This window comes from Bos javanicus, chromosome 1 (assembly GCF_032452875.1).
Source record: "Bos javanicus breed banteng chromosome 1, ARS-OSU_banteng_1.0, whole genome shotgun sequence".
Taxonomy (NCBI): domain Eukaryota; kingdom Metazoa; phylum Chordata; class Mammalia; order Artiodactyla; family Bovidae; genus Bos; species Bos javanicus.
The window spans coordinates 44,963,204-44,986,985 of record NC_083868.1 but is presented as its reverse complement, the minus strand read 5'-3'; the positions used below and the strand labels follow the sequence as shown (position 1 = coordinate 44,986,985).

General features: G+C 37.9%; 1 protein-coding gene across 3 annotated transcripts in view; it reads left to right on the top strand.

The window, feature by feature from the left end:
- The window catches only part of TOMM70 (translocase of outer mitochondrial membrane 70), a 37,620-nt gene extending 13,838 nt beyond the window's left edge, over positions 1 to 23,782 (top strand). For 2 of the 3 annotated variants that reach the window (XM_061381000.1, XM_061381087.1), the window contains exons 3-12: positions 1,042 to 1,168; positions 2,787 to 2,896; positions 3,748 to 3,896; positions 6,848 to 7,055; positions 9,529 to 9,663; positions 10,842 to 10,949; positions 11,808 to 11,924; positions 16,805 to 16,902; positions 17,506 to 17,628; positions 23,329 to 23,782. In XM_061381000.1, the coding sequence (XP_061236984.1) occupies positions 1,042 to 1,168; positions 2,787 to 2,896; positions 3,748 to 3,896; positions 6,848 to 7,055; positions 9,529 to 9,663; positions 10,842 to 10,949; positions 11,808 to 11,924; positions 16,805 to 16,902; positions 17,506 to 17,628; positions 23,329 to 23,482 (1,329 nt within the window). In that variant the 3' untranslated portion in view covers positions 23,483 to 23,782. The remainder of the gene's footprint in view (positions 1 to 1,041; positions 1,169 to 2,786; positions 2,897 to 3,747; positions 3,897 to 6,847; positions 7,056 to 9,528; positions 9,664 to 10,841; positions 10,950 to 11,807; positions 11,925 to 16,804; positions 16,903 to 17,505; positions 17,629 to 23,328) is intronic. The other variant, XM_061381174.1, reaches the window with a different exon arrangement.

The following is a 23,782-nucleotide window of genomic DNA, read 5'->3' as shown; positions in this document are numbered from 1 at the left end:
TGATTCTGAGTGTAATGGGAAGTATTTAAGGCTTTTTAATAGGGCAGGAACATCATCTAAAATTGTTCTCACTGTTCTGTCAGTATATTGGAGGGAGGCAGGAGTGGAGGCCAGGGGGCTGAGGAAGGATGTTGTAGTTGCCGAAGTGAGACATGAAGGAAAGCTGAAAACCAGTAGAACTTGCTATTGCATTGGGTGTGAAGGGTGAAGAGAGGCAGGAGTTTTACTTATAGTGGCGTGAGGAAGGGTTGAGACAGCCAAGCAGATGGTTTAATTGAGAAGTGTCTGTATTTTAGGAGAGTGATTTGGGTTAAAGAGATAAATTTGAGAGTCCTCTAATTTTAATGTGGTTATAGGACCACAGATGTGATTACCTAATGGGATGAGTCCTTGAGCATTCCAGCAGAAATCAGATAGGGGGGAGAAGTCAGCTAGAGAAATTGGGAAGGAGCAGCCAGTGGAAGTAGGTGGAAATTAAGCAGAGTGGCTACTCCTTGGAGGTTTGGCAATAATGAGGGCTGAGATATGGGGTAGTAGCTGTAGGGAATTACGGAATCAAAGGAGGGTTTTTAAAAGATGGGAGATACTAAAGCAAGTGTTTTTATGCTAATAGGAATGATTGAGTAGAGAAGCAGATTGCTGCAGAGGCAGGAGAGCTGACAGTGAAGTCCTTGACATGGGGGAAGTGTAGATCCTACTGCAAGTGGAGGGTTGGCCTTTGATGAAGAGGGGTGCTTCCTCAGTTTTAAAAGGAGGGAAGGAGGAGATGATATGATCACATAGATGCAGGTAGGTTATAGATGTGGTAGTAGAAAGATGGCTTATGTCCTTTACCTATTTTTAAAAATCAGATTGCTTATCTTTATTGCAGTTATTTGGAGCTGTTATAATGTGTTGTGGATATTAACTGTTTGTATGAATTGGGAATATGTTTTCTATTGTGGGACTCTTAATACTCAGCCTGCTGAGTTTAGAAAACTGATTTCTGTTGAACAGTGCTTCCTTCAGTGTGACTTTGTTTTTTAATACTTTCAATTACAGCAAAAATGGAAAGAGGTGGCACAAGATTGTACAAAGGCTGTTGAACTTAATCCCAAATATGTGAAAGCTCTCTTTAGACGTGCAAAAGCCCACGAGAAGCTAGACAATAAGAAGGAATGTTTAGAAGGTGAGGGTATTTTCGTGTTTACATATGAAAATTACTAAAGGTTTTGTAGTCACTGGTAAATTTATATGCAACTCTCCCTATGGGTAGAGAAATCAGTTGTGTGTAAAAGTTGGACTCTTCCCCAATTGAAACTTTGTTCTATAGTTTCAATTGACATTGCTGATGCTTGAGTACCATCACTATTCCCACCTATTGAATTAAATGATTTAAAGTTTATATACTGCACATTTTAAACTTGGCAACATCATCAGTGTAATTTCATGAATAAGAAATCAGAAGAGAGGTTTAGTTGAGTGTTACTAAGATTCTGCATAGTTTCAATTAATATCCTGTATCAATATGAAATAAATTTTGAGATGAATCATTAAAGAAAACATTTGTTTTTTGCCCTTGCTATTTTCAAACATTATCCTTTACTCAAGTAGAAATTTTGTAATTGATACAAAGCATCAAGTGAATTTGCCGTTCTCTGTAAATATCATAAATATTCCTTGGCCTCTAATTAGCCATATCTGTTGCTAAAACTTCAGTTAGGGTATTGACCACTTACCTACAGAGTACATTGTTCCACTTAATATAGAGCTAACCCAAAATGCAATTCCACAGTCTAAAAGTGTTTTCCCACTACATATTTAAATCTGCTTTAAAAGTATCAATAATCAGAAATTTAGCCATAATTTTTTTTAAAAATAATATCATTATTTAAAAGGAGAAAGCTATTTTGTTTTTTAAAATCTGGGTTACCAGTTAAGAGTGGTTTTAGAGAACATTTTAGAAGAAACTTGAGGTTTTGCAGTATTACATACTTCGGTGATGGATAGGAGGAATGTTGCTTTGAAAAAGAGATTTCTGAGTTTTGAACCAGACCTTGAAGTTATTAAGAGCTAATTATAGAGAGGCGTTTAAATGGGTTTTAGATGGAGAAATGGGATGGGGAAAAGACATTGACATTGGCACTAGCCAGAGTATCAGGGGAACATGCAGTAGATTGACTTGTTTGGAGGGGCATGGGTTTGCAATTATGAGAAATTGAATTCAAAAAGAGAGGGACAGTCTTGTTGACTACTTTGAATGAAAGGTTGGGAGGTTAAAGAAACATTGATCTTTTTCATTTCAAACCACTGTATATTGAGTTATAGCATAGCCAGATTCAAATGATATTTTGAAGCAGATTTCATTGAGAGCTCTGTGGCAAGATGGCTTTGGAGACAAGGAGTAACCCTGAGGCCTATTTAAAAAAAAGTAAGACCAGACATGAGAGAGCCACATTATGATTTGGCCTATACTTACTGTCCCGAAGAGAATATTCCTGGGTTGCTGGTTTTATTTGCTATGTACAGTGTTAGAGCAGTGAGAAGCATCACAAATCATGTAGCATAGTCCTTTTCATTTCACAGGTTAGGAAAGTAAATTCTGGAGAAGTAGAGTGACTTTCTGAGCTTTGAGTTTGTAAAGTATGTAAAACCAAAGTGTTAAGAATAAATTTATTGAAAATGATAGCCACATAAAGCTATGAATTTAGTTTGGCATTTTGTGGTAACACTGAGCCCATTTGATGCTGCTAGTCATCTTTGCAATAATTTTCATACTCACTCTTATTTTTTTGCATCATTTCTAGATGTCACTGCTGTGTGTATATTAGAAGGATTCCAAAATCAACAAAGCATGCTGTTAGCTGATAAAGTTCTTAAACTTCTTGGAAAAGAGAAAGCCAAAGAAAAATATAAGGTAAATTAACCTGCATTGGTTAATATAGAGGAAATATGCGTTGTGAAGGTTCATTGCTCATTTATACTGCTTAAATTTGGGCATGATGGTAATGACTGAAATTAGATCTGGATTATATTTATTTTTCCTATAATATTGGGCTTTTGTGGCCTTTTAAAATAAGAATGTGAACTATGTCCGGATTGTACCTGCTGCTGCTGCTGCTAAGTCGCTTCAGTCGTGTCCGACTCTGTGCGACCCCATGGACTGCAGCCTACCAGGCTTCTCTGTCCATGAATATTAAAAGAATTCACGTATATTAGAGGTTTCCAAACAATGGCCTACAGGCCAAATCCAGTCTGCCACCTGTTTTATAAATGTGCCAGTAATGTTTTATTGGAACTCAGCCACTCACACATTGTTTTTGGCTGCTTTTAAACTACAACAGCAGAGCTGAGTCGTTGTGACGCTATATGGCATACAAAACTTAAAATATTTACTATCCGGCCTTTTACAGAAAAAAATTGCCAACTCTTGCTTTTTAAAGTTTTTAAAGGTATACTGTATAAATTGGCACTGGTCTTACACAGTTAGTAGATGGTTTAATTTAGTGTGTGGTTATAAGAGTTCTTGACATTTTACATCTTCAGAGAGGGAAAGGCTGTCATTCAAAACGTTTTTTGAAAAGCTGGGATTGGCAGCATAACCATTTTCACTGTCTGTTACCCTACAGTTTGGAGCCTGATATTCTTCAATTATTTGAAAATGAGGAGCCAGTTTTTATGGCAGTGGTTCCCAGTGTTCTACAAATGCATCTGCTTCTTTGGTTAGTGTTTTCTACTTTGATGTATTTAAATATGATTAAATTTCAGAATCGTGAACCTCTGATGCCATCTCCACAATTTATCAAATCTTACTTCAGTTCTTTCACGGATGATATAATTTCTCAGCCAATGCTTAAAGGAGAGAAGTCTGATGAAGATAAAGACAAGGAAGGGGAGGCTTTAGAAGTAAAAGAAAAGTAAGTGTGTCTTGAGTATAGTGTCTGCCTAATCCTTTTTGTGGGGGAATTGGATTGTGGGGGTTTTTGCTGCCGTAGAGGGTTTCCCTGATAGCTCAATTGGTAACGAATCCGCCTGCAATGCAGGAGACCCCAATTCAATTCCTGGGTCATGAAGATCCACTGGAGAAGGGATCGGCTACCCACTCCAGTATTCTTGGGCTTCCCTTGTGGCTCAACTGGTAAAGAATCCGCCTGCAATGTGGGAGACCTAGATTTGATCCCTGGGTTGGGAAGATCCCCTAGAGAAGGGAAAGGCTACCCACTCCAGTATTCTGGCCTAGAGAATTCCGTGGACTGAATAGTCCATGGGGTCCCAAAGAGTCGGACACGACTGAGCGACTGTCACTTTCACTTTCATTGCTGCCATAGAGCCAAAATGGGACTCTGAGTCATCTCTTTAAAAACTTATTTATAGACAGATATGAATATAATAGAGCTTCCCTGGTGGCTCAGACGGTGAAGCGTCTGCCTACAATGCGGGAGACCCAGGTTCAATCCCTGGGTCAGGAAGATCTGGAGAAGGCGATGGCAACCCACTCCAGTACTCTTGCCTGGAAAATCCCATGGATGGAGGAACCTGGTAGGCTACAGTCCATGGGGTTGCAAAGAGTCGGACACGACTGAGTGACTTCACTTTCTTTCACTTTCTTTATGAATATAATAAAATTATAGTATATAATATTATAATAATAAAAATACTTCTTTTCTCACACATGTCTATTATATCCTGAATGTTACATCTTTGGTAACTCAAGGTTTTACTGCCAGGAGTCTGCCCAGCTTTTAAGGTCTACATAATATTCTAAAGAGAGTTCCCAGAGAGTCAAGTGGTTAATTATATTTGGGTAGGGGGACTAACTTAAAAAATGATTGTGTAGGTCAATATCCAGATGTTTTAGTGCAAGGAAGTTTCTAATTTAATTTTTAGAAGTGCCCAAAAGAGTGACTATCTTCAAGGTTTTCCCTGCATGCCTAGGAAAATGCCATTCTTTGTGTTTGTGTTTACTCTTCTAGAGAGCTGAAGTCAAAGTACAAGGTGCTGTGTTTACAACTGGCAGTCAAGGGATGTAATACATAAGCTATCAAGCCTGCTTATCCATTTATATTTAGCAGTACTTTTGTTTTGCTGTTGAGGCTAGCTCACCTCTCCAAGAGAACACACAATATTATTACCAACATGACATTTTGTAATGAGTTTGGAAGAAAAGGGAATGCTGTTCCCATAGCAAAGCATAATTTTGCCTCTATAGTGTATTGAGATGTTTAAGGGAAAAGATTGCTTTTGGTTTCTATCTCTCAATTTTTCTACCGTTATTGGCCACCTTTTTTAAGGGAGGATACTATGCATAATTTTGCCAAGATGTTCTGATTTTTGTTAGTTGATGAACAATCTCTTTAAGAAAATTATAGATGGGAAGTAAATGTTGAGGGTGATGCCAATAATTGCCTCTTCTGATTAGGAGGTAGTCCTAATTCCAGAAAAATTACAATGAAGTTTTAATACCATTATTCTAAAAGCTACATTGAGAGATGGTTGGACGTAACTGTCTCTCACCAGAACACTAACTGGAGTTGGTCCTAAGTTTTTAAATTCTACTTTACTCTGAGCCTTAGCTTTATCAGTTTTTGGATGGAGAGGTAATAATTACCTTTGAGGCTTATTGTGAGGTTTACGGGTCATGTTTGTAAGCATCTAGAACTTAGGTTCTCAGTAAATAGGAACCATTATTACTTCCAATCTAATTATTTTGTCTTAGTTCAGGAGTATTAGAATTTTAATTATGGGAAAGGTTAGCACAGAGTTTCTAAGTTTTGACTGACATAACTTTTAAGTCACTTGCCAATTCTCTCTATTCAGAGTAGGTAGCAAATGAAATAAGAAAACATGATTTTCTTACATAATGTGCCTTATATTGTTTCTTATGTAATATGCCTTATATTTGTAAGACCCCCTTAAATAACATCTAGTGTAATTTTCCTTTTCAGTTCAAAAAATCCCTTCTACAAGTGTTGTGAATAAAATCATCCTAGACAAGTGATGATATTGTGGTCATTGCTTTTTAAAAAGTAAGAGAAGGGTGTTTTCTTTAAGTCCTATTTGATGGAAGAGTCTTCTGCTTTTGTATTCCCACCTATTCATTCTGAAAGTGATGGGCTTCCCTTGTAGCTCAGATGGTAAAGAAACTCCCCACAATGTAGGAGACATGGGTTCGATCGCTGGGTTGGGAAGATCCCCTGGAGTAGGAAATGGCAACCCACTCCAGTGTTCTTGCCTGTGAATTCCATGGACAGAGGAACCTAGTGGGCTACAGTCTGCTTCTTTGATATTCCCACCTGTTCATTCTAGGTCTGTTCTTCTAGGTGAAATAGCACAACTTCTAGATGAGAGCCTTTTAGCTATTCCCTTTGCTTAAGTTCTTGCTCCCTTAGTGTTCACTTTTCACAACACAGCTGGAGTGATGTTTACAAAGTACAGCTCAGGTCACACCTCTTCTCTTGCGTTCTGGGACCCCCAACTCACCTGATTATTTTCTCTTTCTCTGTTCTTTCTGTTGGTCATAAAGTAACTGTTGAGTGCCACCAGTGTGCCACAGATAAGGTGAATAAGACAGGATCCTTTCCTATGCTGCGTTTCAATCTGTCATTCGCTTACTTTTTCATGTGTCTAAATGTTGAAGCCTGGACAATAACCCTAGGTTTCTGCCATTTTCTCTGCTGTTTTCCTTTTTAAAACCCTCTCTCCAAGGCAACAGGAAGATCCCAGTCTACATCGAAAGTCCTAAGGTGCTACCCCCACACACACCTCCACCACCACCTCCAGTCCTGCACTGGCTGGTTAATTTGTTATGCTCATTTTATTAGTAATAAAAGATAAAGTTTATAATTTCCTCTGTTCATTTTATTTTCAGTTCTGGATATTTAAAGGCCAAACAGTATATGGAAGAAGAAAACTATGATAAAATCATAAGTGAATGCTCAAAAGAAATAGATGCTCAAGGAAAATACATGGCAGAAGCATTGCTACTACGAGCTACTTTCTACCTGCTTATTGGCAATGCCAACGCAGCCAAACCAGATTTAGATAAGGTCATCAGCTTGCAAGAAGCTAATGTGAAGGTACTTTTAAAACTCTGTGTGTGTGCATGTGAAAAAAATTAATAATAAAAATGAGGCTTTTAGGTATGTTTTGCCAAATTTTTGGCATTTCAGTTGCCATTCTCCAAAAGACTTATTTTTTGTTTTCGAGGGAACTACACCTAATAATGATTGAATTGGTGCGGTGAAACTAAAACAGACATATCAGTGATAGTTAACTTTAACTAAGAAAGGATTGTTTTTTCTACAGCATCTTTTGGCTTCAGCTTCCCTGTATATCTTCTGCCTACTGTATTGGACTATATTTGGGTAGAAGTAAGGGTGATGTAGCAGTGCTATAGATAATATAAATAACTTGCAATATGTTATAATACTATAAATAACATGCAATATGTAGTATAAGAAGATACAATGCATTTAATAAAAAGTAAGCATGTTTAATGTCTTCTGAAAGAGTTTATTTACATGAGGAAAAAAACAAGATTTAAAAATATATTGTAATGTAGAAACATATCAAAAGTTTTTGCGGTTGTGTGGTTGGAACAGCTTTTCATTTTCTAAGTGTTCTTGTGTATATGCAGTTATTTTCATAATTGAGATTTGGTAGGGATCTGTTATGGCACCCCACTCCAGTACTCTTGCCTGGAAAATCCCATGGATGGAGGAGCCTGGTGGCTGCAGTCCATGGGGTCGCTAAGAGTCGGGCACGACTGAGCGACTTCACTTTCACTTTTCACTTTCATGCATTGGAGAAGGAAGTGGCAACCCACTCCAGTGTTCTTGCCTGGAGAATCCCAGGGACAGGTTAGCCTCGTGGGCTGCCGTCTATGGGGTCACACAGAGTCGGACACGACTGAAGCAACTTAGCAGCAGCAGCAGGGATCTGTTAAATTATATGAGCCCTCTATTTCAGCATAATAAGAACAAATGTCAGCCGCCAAAGTACTGTTGGTTAATTAACATCTCTTTTTCCTCACTGAATTAAGTAAACTCTGGCTTCCTTCACCTCCAAAAGAATCATTCATGTATTTTGTGGAAAATGAAAGTTGTGTTCAAGGCTTAAGTATTTGCCGGCAAATTTTATCTTAACTTCTTGTAAACAAAAGTAATTTAAAATAAATATTTGTTAAAAGTCCTTTTCAAAATGAGATTTTCAAGTTGAAGATAGCCTTGTACTAATTATCTTTATTTCCTGATAATCAGATATGTTCTGTTTTTGTTATTATCATGGGGGCATTCTTACTTGTTTCATTGAGGACATTTGTGTACTTTTGCCTTGAAAAAAACTTTGGAGAAGAATCTTATTTCTTATTTCCTGATCATGACTTTGTTCTAATGGCAGGTAATAATGTACATATCATGCCACGTACAAAAATGAGCTCAAAATGGATCAGAGACCTGAATGTAAGAGCTAAAACTATAAAACTCTTAGGAAAAAACATAAGGAGGAAATCTTCAGTACTTTAAATTAAGCAGTGGTTCCTTAGGTGTGACACCAGCAGCACAAATGACAAAGTGGTGGGGGGGACTTATTCCACAGAATGGGAGAAAATATTCCCAAGTCATATATCTGATAATGATATGCAGACAATATTAAATCGTCTTTATAGCGCAATAAAAAGATAGCCTAATTTAAAAATAGGAAAGGATCTGAGTAGACATTTTTCCAAAGAATATGCACAAATGACCAATAAGAACAAGAACATATACTCAGCATCATTAGACCTTAGGGAAATGTGAATCAAAACCACAATCAGGTATAACTTTATACTCGCTAGAATGGCCATAATCAGAAATTTGGACAATTAAAAGTATTGATATAGATGTGGAAAAAATTGGAACTCTCACACATTGATAGTAGAAATGTAAAATGGTAAAATCCCTTTGGGAATTAGTAGGCGGTGGTTTCTAGAGTTACCATGTGACCCAGCAGTTACTCTCTTAGGTATATACCTATGAGGATTTATGTCAAGACAAAAACTTGTACATGAATGTTCTTAGTAGCATTATTCATAAGAGCCAAAAAGTGGAAGCAGCTCAAATGTCCACCAGCTGGTGAAGAGATAAACAGACTGATTTATCTATGCAATGGAATATTATTCAGCCCCTAAAATAGAATGATGTACATGTTAGAACTTAGATGAACCTTGAAGACCTGCTGTTTGTGAAAGAAGACAGACAGAAAGGCCACATAGTTTACAATTCCATTTATGTGAAATGTCTGGAATATACAAATCCGTAGAAATAGAAGGCAGAATGGTGGTTTCCAGGGACTGAGAATTAGAGGTGAAATAGAGTCCCTGCTAATGTGTATGAGGTTTCTTTTGGGATCAGTGAAAACATTTCTAGTGGTGACTGGTTGCACAACATTTTTAGTCATATACTAAAAATGACTTACAGTATGTGAACTACATCTCAATAAAGCTGTTATTTTTTTAAAAACTAAATTAGAATAAAAAGTAATGATGAATCTTTCCTCATTTTGGGTATATAGCTTCGAGCAAACGCACTCATCAAAAGAGGCAGCATGTACATGCAACAGCAGCAGCCTTTGTTGTCTACTCAGGATTTTAACATGGCTGCCGACATCGATCCTCAGAATGCAGATGTTTATCACCACCGAGGACAGGTAAATTAATTTTCTTAAGGCGTTTTGATCCTTGAATTGAGGGATTTGATAGCATTTTTGAGAATGTCTTAAAGTTTTCTTATATCACTGATGATAGCTATGAACAAAGTATCAGGGTGGTTTAGTTTGGGTTTAGTTTGATACATAGTATCATTTGTTTAGTTCCATCTTGAACATTTGTCCTGATACTTACTTGTTAAAAAAAGAGAGAGAAGAGGAAGGCTGCAAATGTTGGGTTGCCAGTTCAAGTTTGGTTTTTAGGCATTTCTGCTTCATAGGTTTTCAATGAGTAAAGCATTAAAAAATTAGTGACAAATTAAAAAAAACTTGCAGTGAGCATTTTGAGTTAATGCTTAGAATCAACAGAATGATTTTTGTAGGCATCTTGTAAAGAATTATTAACCTGAGCTATCTAGACAGTATCACAAAAAAATCTCTTCTGAATAGAGCTTTATAACTCTATGCATATTTGGTTTTTAGTAAAAATTCGCAGTGAAGAAAACAGTTCCCAATTTCAGCCTCATCTGGAGAAACATGGCTTTAAAATCTGTTTGTATACATGTATACCTGTGGTGGATTCATTTTGATATTTGGCAAAACTAATACAATTATGTAAAGTTTAAAAATTAAATAAAATTAAAAAAAAAATCTGTTTGTGTGATGTGGCTTCTTGGAGTGCATTAGAGTGGAAAGTATGGACTAATCCATATAATAACAGAAAAGTTCAAGTCATTTCTAATGGAAAATTTTAACATAATATTTCTGCCTGGAGCATCTTAAGAAGTATCGAGATAACCTTAAAAACTTCTTGATATTTTGATCCTTACTGGGTGTATCTTAAGATTAATATGAAATGTAGTTATTTAATGTCTGATCTATCCCTACTTTGAAGTTTAAAAGTACAGAGACATTTCATATTCTAGAAGAAAAATCACTTAAGAGTGATTAAAAACTGGTAGGTTTATAGTGCTTTTTTAAAAAATTGAACACTAGTTCTAAGTTTTAGCACCTTTCCTTTAAAATTATAAGATTTTCTGATTCACTGTTTCTAGAAAGTAATTCTATATTAATAATTCCATGCTTAGCTTTATGCTGATTATGCAAAAAGGCATAGTACATGCTTAACTGGTGTAGTTTCTGTTTTGAACTGTGCTTATTTGTGTACTTTTTTTCCTTAGCTGAAAATACTGCTTGATCAAGTTGAAGAAGCAGTAGCAGATTTTGATGAATGTATTAGATTAAGACCGGAGTCTGCTCTGGCGCAAGCTCAGAAATGTTTTGCTTTGGTAGGTTCTACTTTCTTTTGTATTTTCCTAAACATCAGTATTTCCCATTGTTAACAAAAACGAGTATCTCATTGTCTACAAAATCTTCCGTTTTTTCCTTCAATCTGTGACAAACAGGGAGAAAAACATGTCAGCTTAAAGAAATAGAAGTGTGTATGTTACTTGAGGTACTGCTTCAGTATTTCTCTGGGTGCTTTATTTGGTTCATCCTGATAGACGTTTGTCCCTGATTTTATGTGCCCCCTAAACAGCGCTCTTCTTCTCCCTGCTCTTTACCATAAGCCAGTACAAAGAACAAAAGCATTTCAAGGAAATACTTGGCAATCATGACACCATATAATGTACCTCTCATTTCACCTTTGTAGAGCTATTCAGAAACACAAAGTTGAAAATCAGGTAAAATAAGACGATTTCTAATGAGATGAGATATTTCCAATTAGCCCCATACCCTGAGACCTAAAAGAATTTTCCTTTTAAAGAAAAAAGTCAGTTTACAAACAAGTGAAAATGTTATCAGATGAAGGATACTATAATGCTTTTAGTAAAATGATAATAAATTTCTTTGAGTTTAATATTCCCCTATTTATATGCAAAGTTAACTTCAAGTTAGTCTGTCTGCTAGGATATTGAACATCTGGAAATTGTGTAGTGGCAATGAAGCCCTGATTGTACAAAGCCTTTGAGTCCCTGCTCTGTAGATATTCCTGTGGAACCCTTTTAGATGCAGCAAATTACGTTAGCAAATTACCTGCTTTTCTGGAAATATTTATGTAATTTTGTGTGACCATTATAAGATGTTAACATTTCCTGAGTTTTTGAGTTCTTGATTTGACAGGCTTCTGTTGATTTTTTACACAGTATCGCCAGGCATATACAGGAAACAATTCTTCACAAATCCAAGCAGCTATGAAAGGTTTTGAAGAAGTCATAAAGAAATTTCCAAGGTGTGCTGAAGGCTATGCATTATATGCCCAGGTAAATGTCATTTTTTCGTATTTTTTCAGTTGCCAGTTCTGTAAAGAACTGCATTTATATCCTGAATCCTAGAGTGGAAATCAGGAAACAGTGATCTTGTTGTAGCTTCTGTGGAAGCAAACGACTTTGTTCCGGGTTCTCAGGATGTTCAGGATGGTCCTGAATCACCTCAATGGGGCTTCTTTTCTGTGTTACATAATTTGAAAACTGTGGCCCTAAACTTGTAATCTGGGGAAACTTTAATAGAGCATTTCCCTCACGTTTTCATTTCGATTGGATTTATAAAAATTTAATTACTTTAGGAAAATTTACTGCATGCAGTTGGTGGGGAAAATGTCCTTGGAAAAAGTTTTCTTTCTATTTGATTACTGTTCTTTTAAATGGTTAGTCTATAACAGCTTATTTTAAACCATGATTTGTCCAAAATTCTTGATGCTTTCCTTGATTTAGGATTGAAACTATGGAAAATTGGATTTAAATTTGCATTATTTTCACTTTTAATCATAGTTTGAACTCTTTAAAAGTTTATTAACTTTAAATCATCCATTTAGATGAAAATGATTAGCTTCTTATTCCCACAGTTAAAGAGTTTTCCCTCAAACTAAATAATATCTGAATGGCTGTGGCTTAATCTTAAGTTAAAAGCTGCTTGTGGTATCTCAAATCCCAGCCATCTCAAAATTCTATATATTTTGTCTTTTCTTTTTAGCCTAAAGAAATTTGTCCCTCCTACCTTAACCCCCCAAACATCACAGAAACAGGAAGCACTTAAATATGACCATCCATGGTAGACTCCTACCTCCAAATATCCTTAAGGTTTATTGATTTGTTTCTGATTTCCTTCATGCTATCATTAGTCAAGTTATAAGAAAATTTCCACAGGAGTAAAACTTTCTTTTTCAAGGATTATTGAGAGGGACTGTGAGAAGATTGAATTGTGTTGGATCAATTCTGTAAAAGTCCTACACACCCCTGCATAGGGTTGAAATTCTGGGATATGAAGTACAACCCAGGAATTCTTTAACCTCAGTTTGAAATTTTATCTATTCAGTCTTTAATTCCTAGACAGAATGACAATTAAACAAATGATACATTGGTTGCTAACTGCATGCTGACTTATTAATTGTGAAAGCATGTACTGTCAGTTTTCAGTTCAGTCGCTCAGTCATGTCCAACTCTGTGACCCCGTGGACCGCAGCACGCCAGGCCTCCCTGTCCATCACCAACTCCCGGAGTTTACTCAGACTCATGTCCATTGAGTCAGTGATGCCATCCAACCATCTCATCCTCTGTCATCCCCTTCTCCTCCTGCCTTCAATCTTTTCCCAGCATCAGGGTCTTTTAAAATGAGTCAGCTCTTCGCATCAGGTGGCCAAAGTATTGGAGTTTCAGCTTCAACAGCAGTCCTTCCAATGAACACTCAGGACTGATCTCCTTTAAGATGGACTGCTTGACCTCCTTGCAATCCAAGGGACTCTCAAGAGTCTTCTCCAACACCACAGTTCAAAAGCATCAATTCTTTGGCACTCAGCTTTCTTTATAGTCCAACTCTCACATCCATACATGACTACTGGAAAAGCCATAATCTTGACTAGATGGACCTCTGTTGGCAAAGTAATATCTCTGTTTTTTAATATGCTGTCTAGTTTGGTCATAACTTCCCTTCCAAGGAGTAAGTGTCTTTTAATTTCATGGCTGCAGCCACCATCTGCAGTGATTTTGGAGCCCAAGAAAACAAAGTCAGCCACTGTTTACACTTTTCCCCCATCTATCTGCCATGAAGTGATGGAACCAAATGCCATGATCTTAGTTTTCTGGATGTTGAGTTTTAAGCCAACTTTTTCACTCTCCTCCTTCACATTCATCAAGACACTCTTTAGTTCTTCTTCACTTTCTGCCATAGGGTAGTGTCATCTGCATATCTGAATTTATTGATATTTCTCCTGGCAATCTTGATTCCCGTTTGTACTTCATCTAGCCCAGCATTTCTCGTGATGTACTCTGCATAGAAGTTAAATAAGTAGGGTGACAATATACAGCCTTGACGTACTCCTTTTCCTATTTGGAACCAGTCTGTTGTTCCATGTCCAGTTCTAATTGTTGCTTCCTGACCTGCATACAGATTTCTCAAGAGGCAGGTCAAGTGGTCTGGTATTACCATCTCTGGAAGAATTTTACACAATTTGTTGTGATCCACACAGTCAAAGGCTTTGGCATAGTCAATAAAGCAGAAATAGATGTTTTTCTGGAACTCTCTTGCTTTTTCAGTGATCCAGCAGATGTTGGCAGTTTTATCTCTGGTTCCTCTGCCTTTTCTAAATCCAGCTTGAACATCTGGAAGTTCACAGTTCACATACTGTTGAAACGTGGCTTGGAGAATTTTGAGCATTACTTTACTCGCGTGTGAGATGAGCACAGTTGTGCCGTAGTTTGAACATTCTTTGGCATTGCCTTTCTTTGGGATTGGAATGAAAACTCACCTTTTCCAGTCCTGTGGCCGCTGCTGAGTTTTCCAAATTTGTTGGCATATTGAGTGCAGCACTTTCACAGCATCATCTTTCAGGATTTGAAATAGCTCAACTGGAATTCTATCACCTCCACTTACTTTGTTCCTAGTGATGCTTCCTAAGGCCCACTTGACTTCACATTCCAGGATGTCTGGCTCTAGGTGAGTGATCACACCATCATGATTATCTGGGTCGCGAAGATCTTTTTTGTACTGTTCTGTGTATTCTTGCCACCTCTTCTTAATATCTTCTGCTTCTGTTAGATCCATACCATTTCTGTCCTTTATTGAGCCCAAGATATCTTTGCATGAAATGTTCCCTTGGTATCTCTATTTTCTTGAAGAGATCTCTAGTCTTTCCCATTCTGTTGATTTCCTCTATTTCTTTGCACTGATCACTGAGGAAGGCTTTCTTATCTCTTCTTGTTATTCTTTGGAACTCTGCATTCAGATGCTTATATCTTTCCTTTTCTCCTTTGCTTTTCGCTTCTCTTTTTTTCACAGCTATTTGTAAGACCTCCTCAGACAACCATTTTGCTTTTTTCCATTTCTTTTTATTGGGGATGGTCTTGATCCCTGTCTCCTGTACAGTGTCACGAACCTCCATCCATAGTTCATCAGGCACGCTGTCTGTCAGCTCTAGTCCCTTAAAACTATTTCTCCCTTCCACTGTATAATCGTAAGGGATTTGATTTAGGTCATAATGGTCTAGTGGTTTTCCCTACTTTCTCAATTTCAGTCTGAATTTGGCAATAAGGAGTTCATGATCTGAGGCACAGTCAGCTCCCAGTTTTGTTTTTGCTGGTTGTATAGAGCTTCTCCATCTTTGGCTGCAAAGAATATAATCAGTCTGATTCAGTGTTGGCCATCTGGTGTTGTCCATGTGTAGAGTCTTCGCTTGTGTTTTTGGAAGAGGGTGTTTACTATGACCAGTGCGTTCTCTTGGCAGAACTCTATTAGCCTTTGCCCTGCTTCGTTCTGTACTCCAAGGCCAAGTTTGCCTGTTACTCCAGGTGCTTCTTGACTTCCTACTTTTGCATTGCAGTTCCCTATAATGAAAAGGGCATCTTTTTGGGGTGTTAGTTCTAAAATATCTTTTAGGTATTCATAGAAATGTTCAACTTCAGCTTCTTCAACATTACTGTTTGGGGCATAGACTTGGATTAGCGTGATATTGAATGGTTTGCCTTGGAAACAAACAGAGATCATTCTGTCGCTTTTGAGATTGCATCCAAGTACTGCATTTCAGTCTCTTGTTGACTGTGATGGCTACTCCATTTCTTCTAAGGGATTCTTGCCCACAGTAGTAGATATAATGGTCATCTGAGTACTATAATATATAAAATTTTATAGCATGTACAGAAATTAAAGTGAGATGAACACACATAATTTTATGACATATGTACTGAATAGTACACTTGTGTTTAGGATTTAATTCGAAACAAACCAGAAGGTAACCATCCTCATCACTGAAATGAAATTCAGAAGGGCGTTTTTGGTTCAGATTTCTATAAGCAGCTAAAAGAGTAAAGTAGCTTTTAAAGAAACCAACATTAAACTCTTTAGCAGAGGTTTCATAATTGTATATTTATCCGTCATTGTGTTAACTTCAAAATAGGTTTTGGCTTCCTTGAGCATTGTCTTACCAGCACTAGCACTATTATGTCTGTTTGCACTAAATTTCTGTCTTTTGGTCCCTCTTCTGATGTTTGCAACTTTTAATTTATATATATTTAGAGGGAATTATATTTTAGTTACATAGTATGACTTTTTGCTTTGAGCTCTGAAGCTTGAGCTTAGATGCTGGCTAACTCTCAGAGTTACAGTTTGAGCATGGTCTCGTCTCCACATAACCAAGCCTTCCATTTGTGCCATGGGATTTGCCTTAAAAGTTGATTGTAGCCTTTTTTTCTTTCACCAATTATTTTTAAGGATTGACTCTGATAACCATTAACATACCTATCTGAATTTATCCTTCCAAATAAGTATTGTTTTTAGGGTTAACATTTTAAATTAAGTTTAATACCCTAAACAGGGCTTCCCAGGTGGCATCAGTGGTAAAGAATCCACCTGCCAATGCAGGAGACATAGGAGACTCCCTGGGTCAGGAAGATCCCCTGGAGAAGGGAATGGCTACCCACTCCAGTATTCTCGCCTGGAAAATTCCATGGACAGAAGAGCCTGGCGGGCTACAGTTCATGGAGTTGCAAAAGAGCCAGACACGACTGAGCAAATAAACAACAGTCACCTCAAAACAGTAATTTGGTTATGAATGGTTAAATGAAGTAAATTTTAATGATTAATAAGCAACATATAGTTATAACTCCTTAGGGATACAGTTACCTAAATTTAACTGAAGTATCTCTTCACATAGGCATTAACAGATCAACAGCAGTTTGGCAAAGCTGATGAAATGTATGATAAATGTATTAATTTGGAACCAGATAATGCCACAACATATGTTCATAAAGGGTATGTATTTTTGGGGTCTGTTTGTTTCAGTAAAAAAGCTAAATTGCTTGCACAGTAATAAAATGGAATTGTTTTGCTCACTGAGAAAGGGGACTGTGATAGAGTCAGTGAGCTAATTGAAAAATTTCTTCATTGCTATGAATGCTTCACTGTTACTTTTTTTTAACTTTTATTTTTTAATAATGTTTATTATTATACAATAATTAGTAAATGTGCTACTTGCACTCTAGCTTAAGGATTTCAGTTCTGAACATCCTGTCAAATGTTACTTGTATCAAAAAGGAGACACATAATTAGGTTTTTCCTGTTCTAGTATACTTAAATTATCATTTTTAAAACTTCACTTAAATTATACAAATTAAAACATTAAGCTGTGCAAAGGAAGTTAATAATAGAGCTTAGACCATTATAATAAGGAATTTAGACTTCATAATAAGGAATTTAGACTACAAAACCACTATAAGTTGAGGGAGAAAAAACCGATTTGATGTTGATTATACTGTTTTAGATTTTGTTTTTCCTTATTAATTAAATTATAAATTCACTGAGAGCAGAATTGATACTGGGCCATGGTCACATCTGACTGCTGTTTTGCATTTGCAGTTTACTTCAACTTCAGTGGAAGCAAGATCTGGATAAAGGTTTGGAGCTTATCAGCAAGGCTATTGAAATTGACAATAAATGTGATTTTGCATATGAAACCATGGGAACTATTGAAGTACAAAGGTAACTTCTATAGTCTGTCCTTGGGAAAGTTAGGGAAGCTCCATAGATATTTATCTTTTTGTTTTTTTCATTATAGATAGGTTATTGTCATTATTCATTGCATTTCTAAGTCTTAAACATGCCTTTGGAGGCAAGATTCCCTTGAAACTATACAACTTTGATTTGCTTGGGTTCATATTTTTTCAATTTAAAAATCAAAACATAAAAGTTGTTTAAGTCAAGCATATGCATTAAAAGGGAAGCTTGATCTTAAAGAGTTGCTGTATGGTTGTGTCTCCTGTCACCTGTGTCACTTCTGTTGGAGGGGAATGTCTGCCTTGTACGTAGGCAGTGCACTGTAGCACAAGGCTTGGCAGCCACATTGCCCAAAGACATAGATCTTGCTACAGCCAAGTGGCTGGGGAACTTGGACCATCACCTCTGAGCCCTCAAGTTTTCTTTCAAATCAGGGAGTTGGGTAAGATTTTTGCAGTTCTGACTTTTTCATAACTTCTTGATTTCTGTAAATGTTTATCCAGAGTTGCACTTGAGATTCACCATTAACAGATGACAACTGCGTATGCCATAGACTTTAATGTCGTATGCCATCTTGACACTGGCATTGTCATCCATTTGAGTATCTACTCTAGGCCAGGTACTGAACTTTAGGTGCTTTCCAAATATTTCAGTTGATTTTTATCTGTCTTTATAAAGGTTGAGATTATATGGTCCTCAATTTAATTGAAGAGTATAGAAACTGATTCCTCAGTCAGTCAGTTCAGTCACTCAGTCGTGTCCAGCTCTTTGTGACCCCATGGACTGCAGCAAGCCAGATCTCCCTGTCTATCACCAACTCCCAGAATTTACTCAAACTCATGTCCATTGAGTCAGTGAAGCCATCCAGCTATCTCATCCTCTGTCATCCGCTTCTCCCACCTTCAATGTTTCCCAGCATCAGGGTCTTTTCAAATCAGTCAGTTCTTCACATCAGGTGGCCAAGTATTGGAGTTTCAGCTTCAGCATCAGTCCTTCCAGTGAATATTCAGGACTGATTTCCTTTAAGATGGATTGGTTGGATCTCCTTGCAGTCGAAGGGACTCTCAAGAGTCTTCTCCAACACCACAGTTCAAAAGCATCAATTCTTCGGCACTCAGTTTTATAGACCAACTCTCGCATCCGTACATAACTATTGGGAAAACCACATCTTTGACTAGATGGACCTTTGGTGGCAAAGTAATGTCTCTGTTTTTTAATATGCTATCTAGGTTGGTCATAAGTTTTCTTCCAAGGAGCAAGCCTCTTTTAATTTCATGGCTGCAGTCACCATCTGCAGTGATTTTGGAGCCCCCAGAAATAAAGTCTGCCACTGTTTCCACTATTTCCCCATCTATCTGCCATGAATTGATGGGACCATATGCCATGATCTTAGTTCTCTGAATGTTGAGTTTTAAGCCAACTTTCACTCTCATTTTTCACTTTCATCAAGAGGCTCTTTAGTTCTTTGCTTTCTGCCGTAAGGGTGATGTCATCTGCATACCTGAGGTTATTGATATTTCTCCTGGCAATCTTGATTCCAGCTTGTGTTTCATCCAGCCCAGCGTTTCTCATGATGTACTCTGCATATAAGTTAAACAGATAGGGTGACAATATACAACCTTGACGTGCTCCTTTCCCTGTTCGGAAGCAGTCTGTTGTTCCATGTCCAGTTCTGTTGCTTCCTGATCTGCATACAGATTTCTCAAGAGGCAGGTCAGGTGGTCCCGTATTCCCATCTGTTTCAGAATTTTCCACAGTTTATTGTGATCCACACAGTCAAAGGCTTTGGCATAGTCAATAAAGCAGAAGTAGATGTTTTTCTGGAATGCTCTTGCTTTCTCAGTGATCCAAAAATCTTTGATCTCTGGTTCCTCTGACTTTTCTAAATCCAGCTTGAACATCTGGAAGTTCACAGTTCACATACTGTTGAAGCGTGGCTTGGAGAATTTAGAGCATTACTTTATTCACGTGTGAGATGAGTGCAATTGTGCCGCAGTTTGAGCATTCTTTGGCATTGCCTTTCTTTGGGATTGGAATGAAAACTGACCTTTTCCAGTCCTGTGGCCACTGCTGAGTTTTCCTAATTTGCTGGCATATTGAGTGCAGCACTTTCACAGCATCATCTTTTAGGATTTGAAAGAGCTCAACTGGAATTCCATCACCTCCCCTAGCTTTGTTTGTAGTGATGCTTCTTAAGGCCCACTTGACTTCACATTCCAGTATGTTTGGTTCTAGGTGAGTGATCACACCATCCTGATTATCTGGGTCATGAAGGTCTTTTTTGTATAGTTTTCCTGTGTATTCTTGCCACCTCTTCTTAATATCTTTTGCTTCTGTTAGGTCCATACCTCTTCTGCTCTTTATTGTGCCCATCTTTTTATTCCTAGACTGGTTAAATTAATAAGGTGACATTGTGAGCCAGTAGTAGAAAGAGGAGATGAACCCATATTTCACTGATGCCGAAAGTAGCTGATGATCTTCCCACCATCACTTGTCAGGAACTAGTAGGAGTTGTCTTAATAACATTCAGTCACTCCTGGAGTCCTCTTCTCTCTCAGCTCCAGAGGAAGCAGAATGTGTGTGTGTGTGTGTGTGTGTGTGTGTGTATATATATATAGGCTGATGAAAATTTTGTGATTCTTTTGAACCATTCTGACAGTTTCATATAAATATTAAATTATTTCTTAATTTCTAGGTAATGTGAATAAAATATTCTTATGCTAGAATATGATTGGGTAGTAGTTCTTAATCTTTTGAGCAAAGATGTGGACTTTTCCTAGAATAATGCATATATGGAAACTCTCTGCACTCAAGTTGTTCATAGACCCTGGGTTAAGGGCCCCTGATGTATGGAGTTTGATGAATTGTGTTTGAAATGTACTTTAAGAAATCCATTCTAAATCCTGCTTTACAAACAGATAAATGTTAATGAATGAAATTGCTGGTTAATGTAAGATTTAGCAAGTCTTCTGTCTACCAAATATCTGAACATGAACTGTTAGTTATTTTTTTAATTGTCTATTATGCACCATATCAATACATGTAGTAGGAGATTAACTACAGTCACCCAGAGGCACATTTTACTTCTTAGAATTTAACTGTTGTATATATGTGTGTGTGTTGGTTGCTCAGTTATGTCCACCTCTTTGTGACCGCACGGACTATAGCACTCCAGCCTCCTCTGTTCTTGAAATTCTTCAGGCAAGAATACTGGAGTGGGTAGCTGTTCCCTTCTCCAGGAGATCTTCCTAGCCCTGGGATCAAACGCAGCTCTCCTGCATGGCAGGCAGATTCTTTACCATCTGAGCCACCAGGAAAGCCCATTATATTTATAGTGGAGACTTAATATTTATTGTAAGATTACAGGCATGTATGCATGTATACATATCCAATACTAACTACTTTAAAACAGCTCTTGCTTCTTAGTAAGTATATAAAGCCTAGTCACAGACTGTAAGAGGTAAATTTTGTGTTTTTTGGCAAAACGTATGCATCCATTTATTCAAAAAATAGATAATAGTTACCAAGCATTGTACTTGGTTCTGGGAATTGAAAGGTGTCCATTAAGGATCTACTTCTGCTTCATTGACTATGCTAATGCCTTTGACTGTGTGGATCACAACAAACCGTGGAAAATTCTTAAGGAGATGGGAATTCTAGAGCACCCTACCTGTCTCCTGAGAATCCTGTATGCAGGTCAAGAAGTAACAGTTAGAACCGGACATGGAACAACTGACTAATTCAAAATTGGGAAAGGAGTACAAGGCTATATATTGTCACCCTGCTTATTATATGCAGAGTACATCATGAAAAATGCTAGGCTGGATGAATCACAAGATGGAATCAAGATTCCCAGGAGAAATATCAATAACCCCAGATATGTAGATGATACCACTCTAATGGCAGAAAGTGGAGAGGAACTAAAGAACCTCTTGATGAAGGGGAAAGGAGATGAAAAAGCTGGCTTGAAACTCAACATTCAAAAAAGATCATGGCATCTGGTCCCATCACTTCATGGTGAATAGAAGGGGAAAAAAGTGGAAGCAGTGACAGTTTTTATTTTCTTGGACTCCAAAATCACTGTGGACAGTGACTGCAGACGGAAATTAAAAGACACTTGCTCCTTGGAAGGAAAACTATGACAAACCTAGACAACTTATTAAAAAGCAGACATCACTTTGCCAACAAAGGGAGATAGAGTCAAAGCTACAATTTTTCCAGTAGTCACGTATAGATGTGAGAGTTGGACCATAAAGAAGGATGAGTGCTGAAGAACTGGTGCTTTTGAACTGTGGTGCTGGAGAAGACTCCTGAGAGTCCCTTGGACTGCAAGGAGATTAAACCAGTCAGTCCTAAAGAAGAACAACCCTGAATATTCATTGGAAGGACTGGAGCTGAAGCTTCAGTACTTTGGCCACCTGATGGGAAGAACCAACTCATTGGAAAAAGACCTTGATGCTGGTAAAGATTGAGGGCAAGTGGAGAACGCGGGCAGCAGAAGATGAGATGGTTAGATACCATCACCGACTCGGTGGACATGAACAGAGGCATCTAGCATGCTACAGTCCATGGGGTTGTAAAGAAACTTAGCGACTTACCAACAAAGACTGGTGTAAGCATATATATTCATCTGACTGTGCATAGAATGATGATAGAATTATGGGAACAATGGAGAGGGAGCAGCCAATTCCTGCTGGGAAAGGGAAAAATATTTTTCATGAAGATATTCTAGTCAGTATTTGAACTGGGCCTTAGAAAGGTAAGGATTTGACTAGAATCAGGCAGAGAAGCAATAAATAATCTGACCATTGTTAGCATGAGTGAACTCAAGACCTGTGTGACTGGAGTAGAGATGTGGGGGCTAACGATATGCTGGTAAGGGTTGCACAGATCTATGAAGGTAAGGTTCCTGAATACCCTTAATGTCCTTTGAACTTACATCACTGCTTTCTAAAGGAGCCTCATGATGGAGTAGAAATGGGCAGAATTTAGGAACCAGATGTGATTAGGATTTTAAATAAGTCATTGAATTTTTCTAGTTTCACTGTTCTTATCTGTGAACAAAGGCCACAAGTGACATAATATAAGCACATACAGTATTCAGTCTAGAGAAGGTGATGGCACCCCACTCCAGTACTCTTGCCTGGAAAATCCCATGGACGGAGGAGCCCGGTAGGCTGCAGTCCATGGGGTCGCTGAGGGTCAGACACGACTGAGCGACTTCACTTTCGCTTTTCACTTTCATGCACTGGAGAAGGAAATGGCAACCCACTCCAGTGTTCTTGCCTGGAGAGTCCCAGGGACGGGGGAGCCTGGTCTATGGGGTCGCACAGAGTCGGACACGACTGAAGTGACTTGGCAGGCAGTATTCAGTCATGTTCAACTCTTTGCAACCCCATGGACCGTAGTCCACCAGGCTCCTCTGTCCATGCGACTCTCTAGGCAAGCATACTGGAGTGGGTTGCCATTTCCTACTGACCTAGCAATCAAGCCCAGGTCTCCTAAATTGCAGGCAGATTCTTTATCATCTGAGCCACCAAGGAAGCCCTGTATTTGTAATAGTAGCTAACAGTCATTGTTTTCTATATGATAGGCATCATCTTGTTATAAAGAAGCATTTTATTAGTATCATGGTTGAAACTTAGAAGTCAGCTCCATGTAATTTTTGTTATTTTTTTCTTTTAGAGGAAACATGGAGAAAGCCATTGACATGTTCAACAAAGCTATTAACCTGGCCAAATCAGAAATGGAGATGGCTCATCTATACTCACTTTGTGATGCTGCCCATGCCCAGACAGAAGTTGCAAAGAAATACGGATTAAAACCACCAACATTATAAAATATGGGGGAAGGGAAATGACCCTCTTTTTAGAAGTTTACCCCTCTCCAGCTGAACCCTGAAGACACTGTTGTGAACTGTGTTGAATGGTGGGACTTCGTGTTTCCATTGTGCTGTTGTCCTTTGTCACAGCTGTCTCATGTTTAGGTGTTGTGGGAGTGGCTGTTGAAGAAAGTTTGCAGTGTGGCAGCTTTTATTCCCTGTGCAACAAAAGCTTAGAACCTGTTAAAGGGATATGAAAATAAAGTTGCAAAGAGTACAAATGACAATTGGCCATGCAAATAAAAACTTTGATTTGTT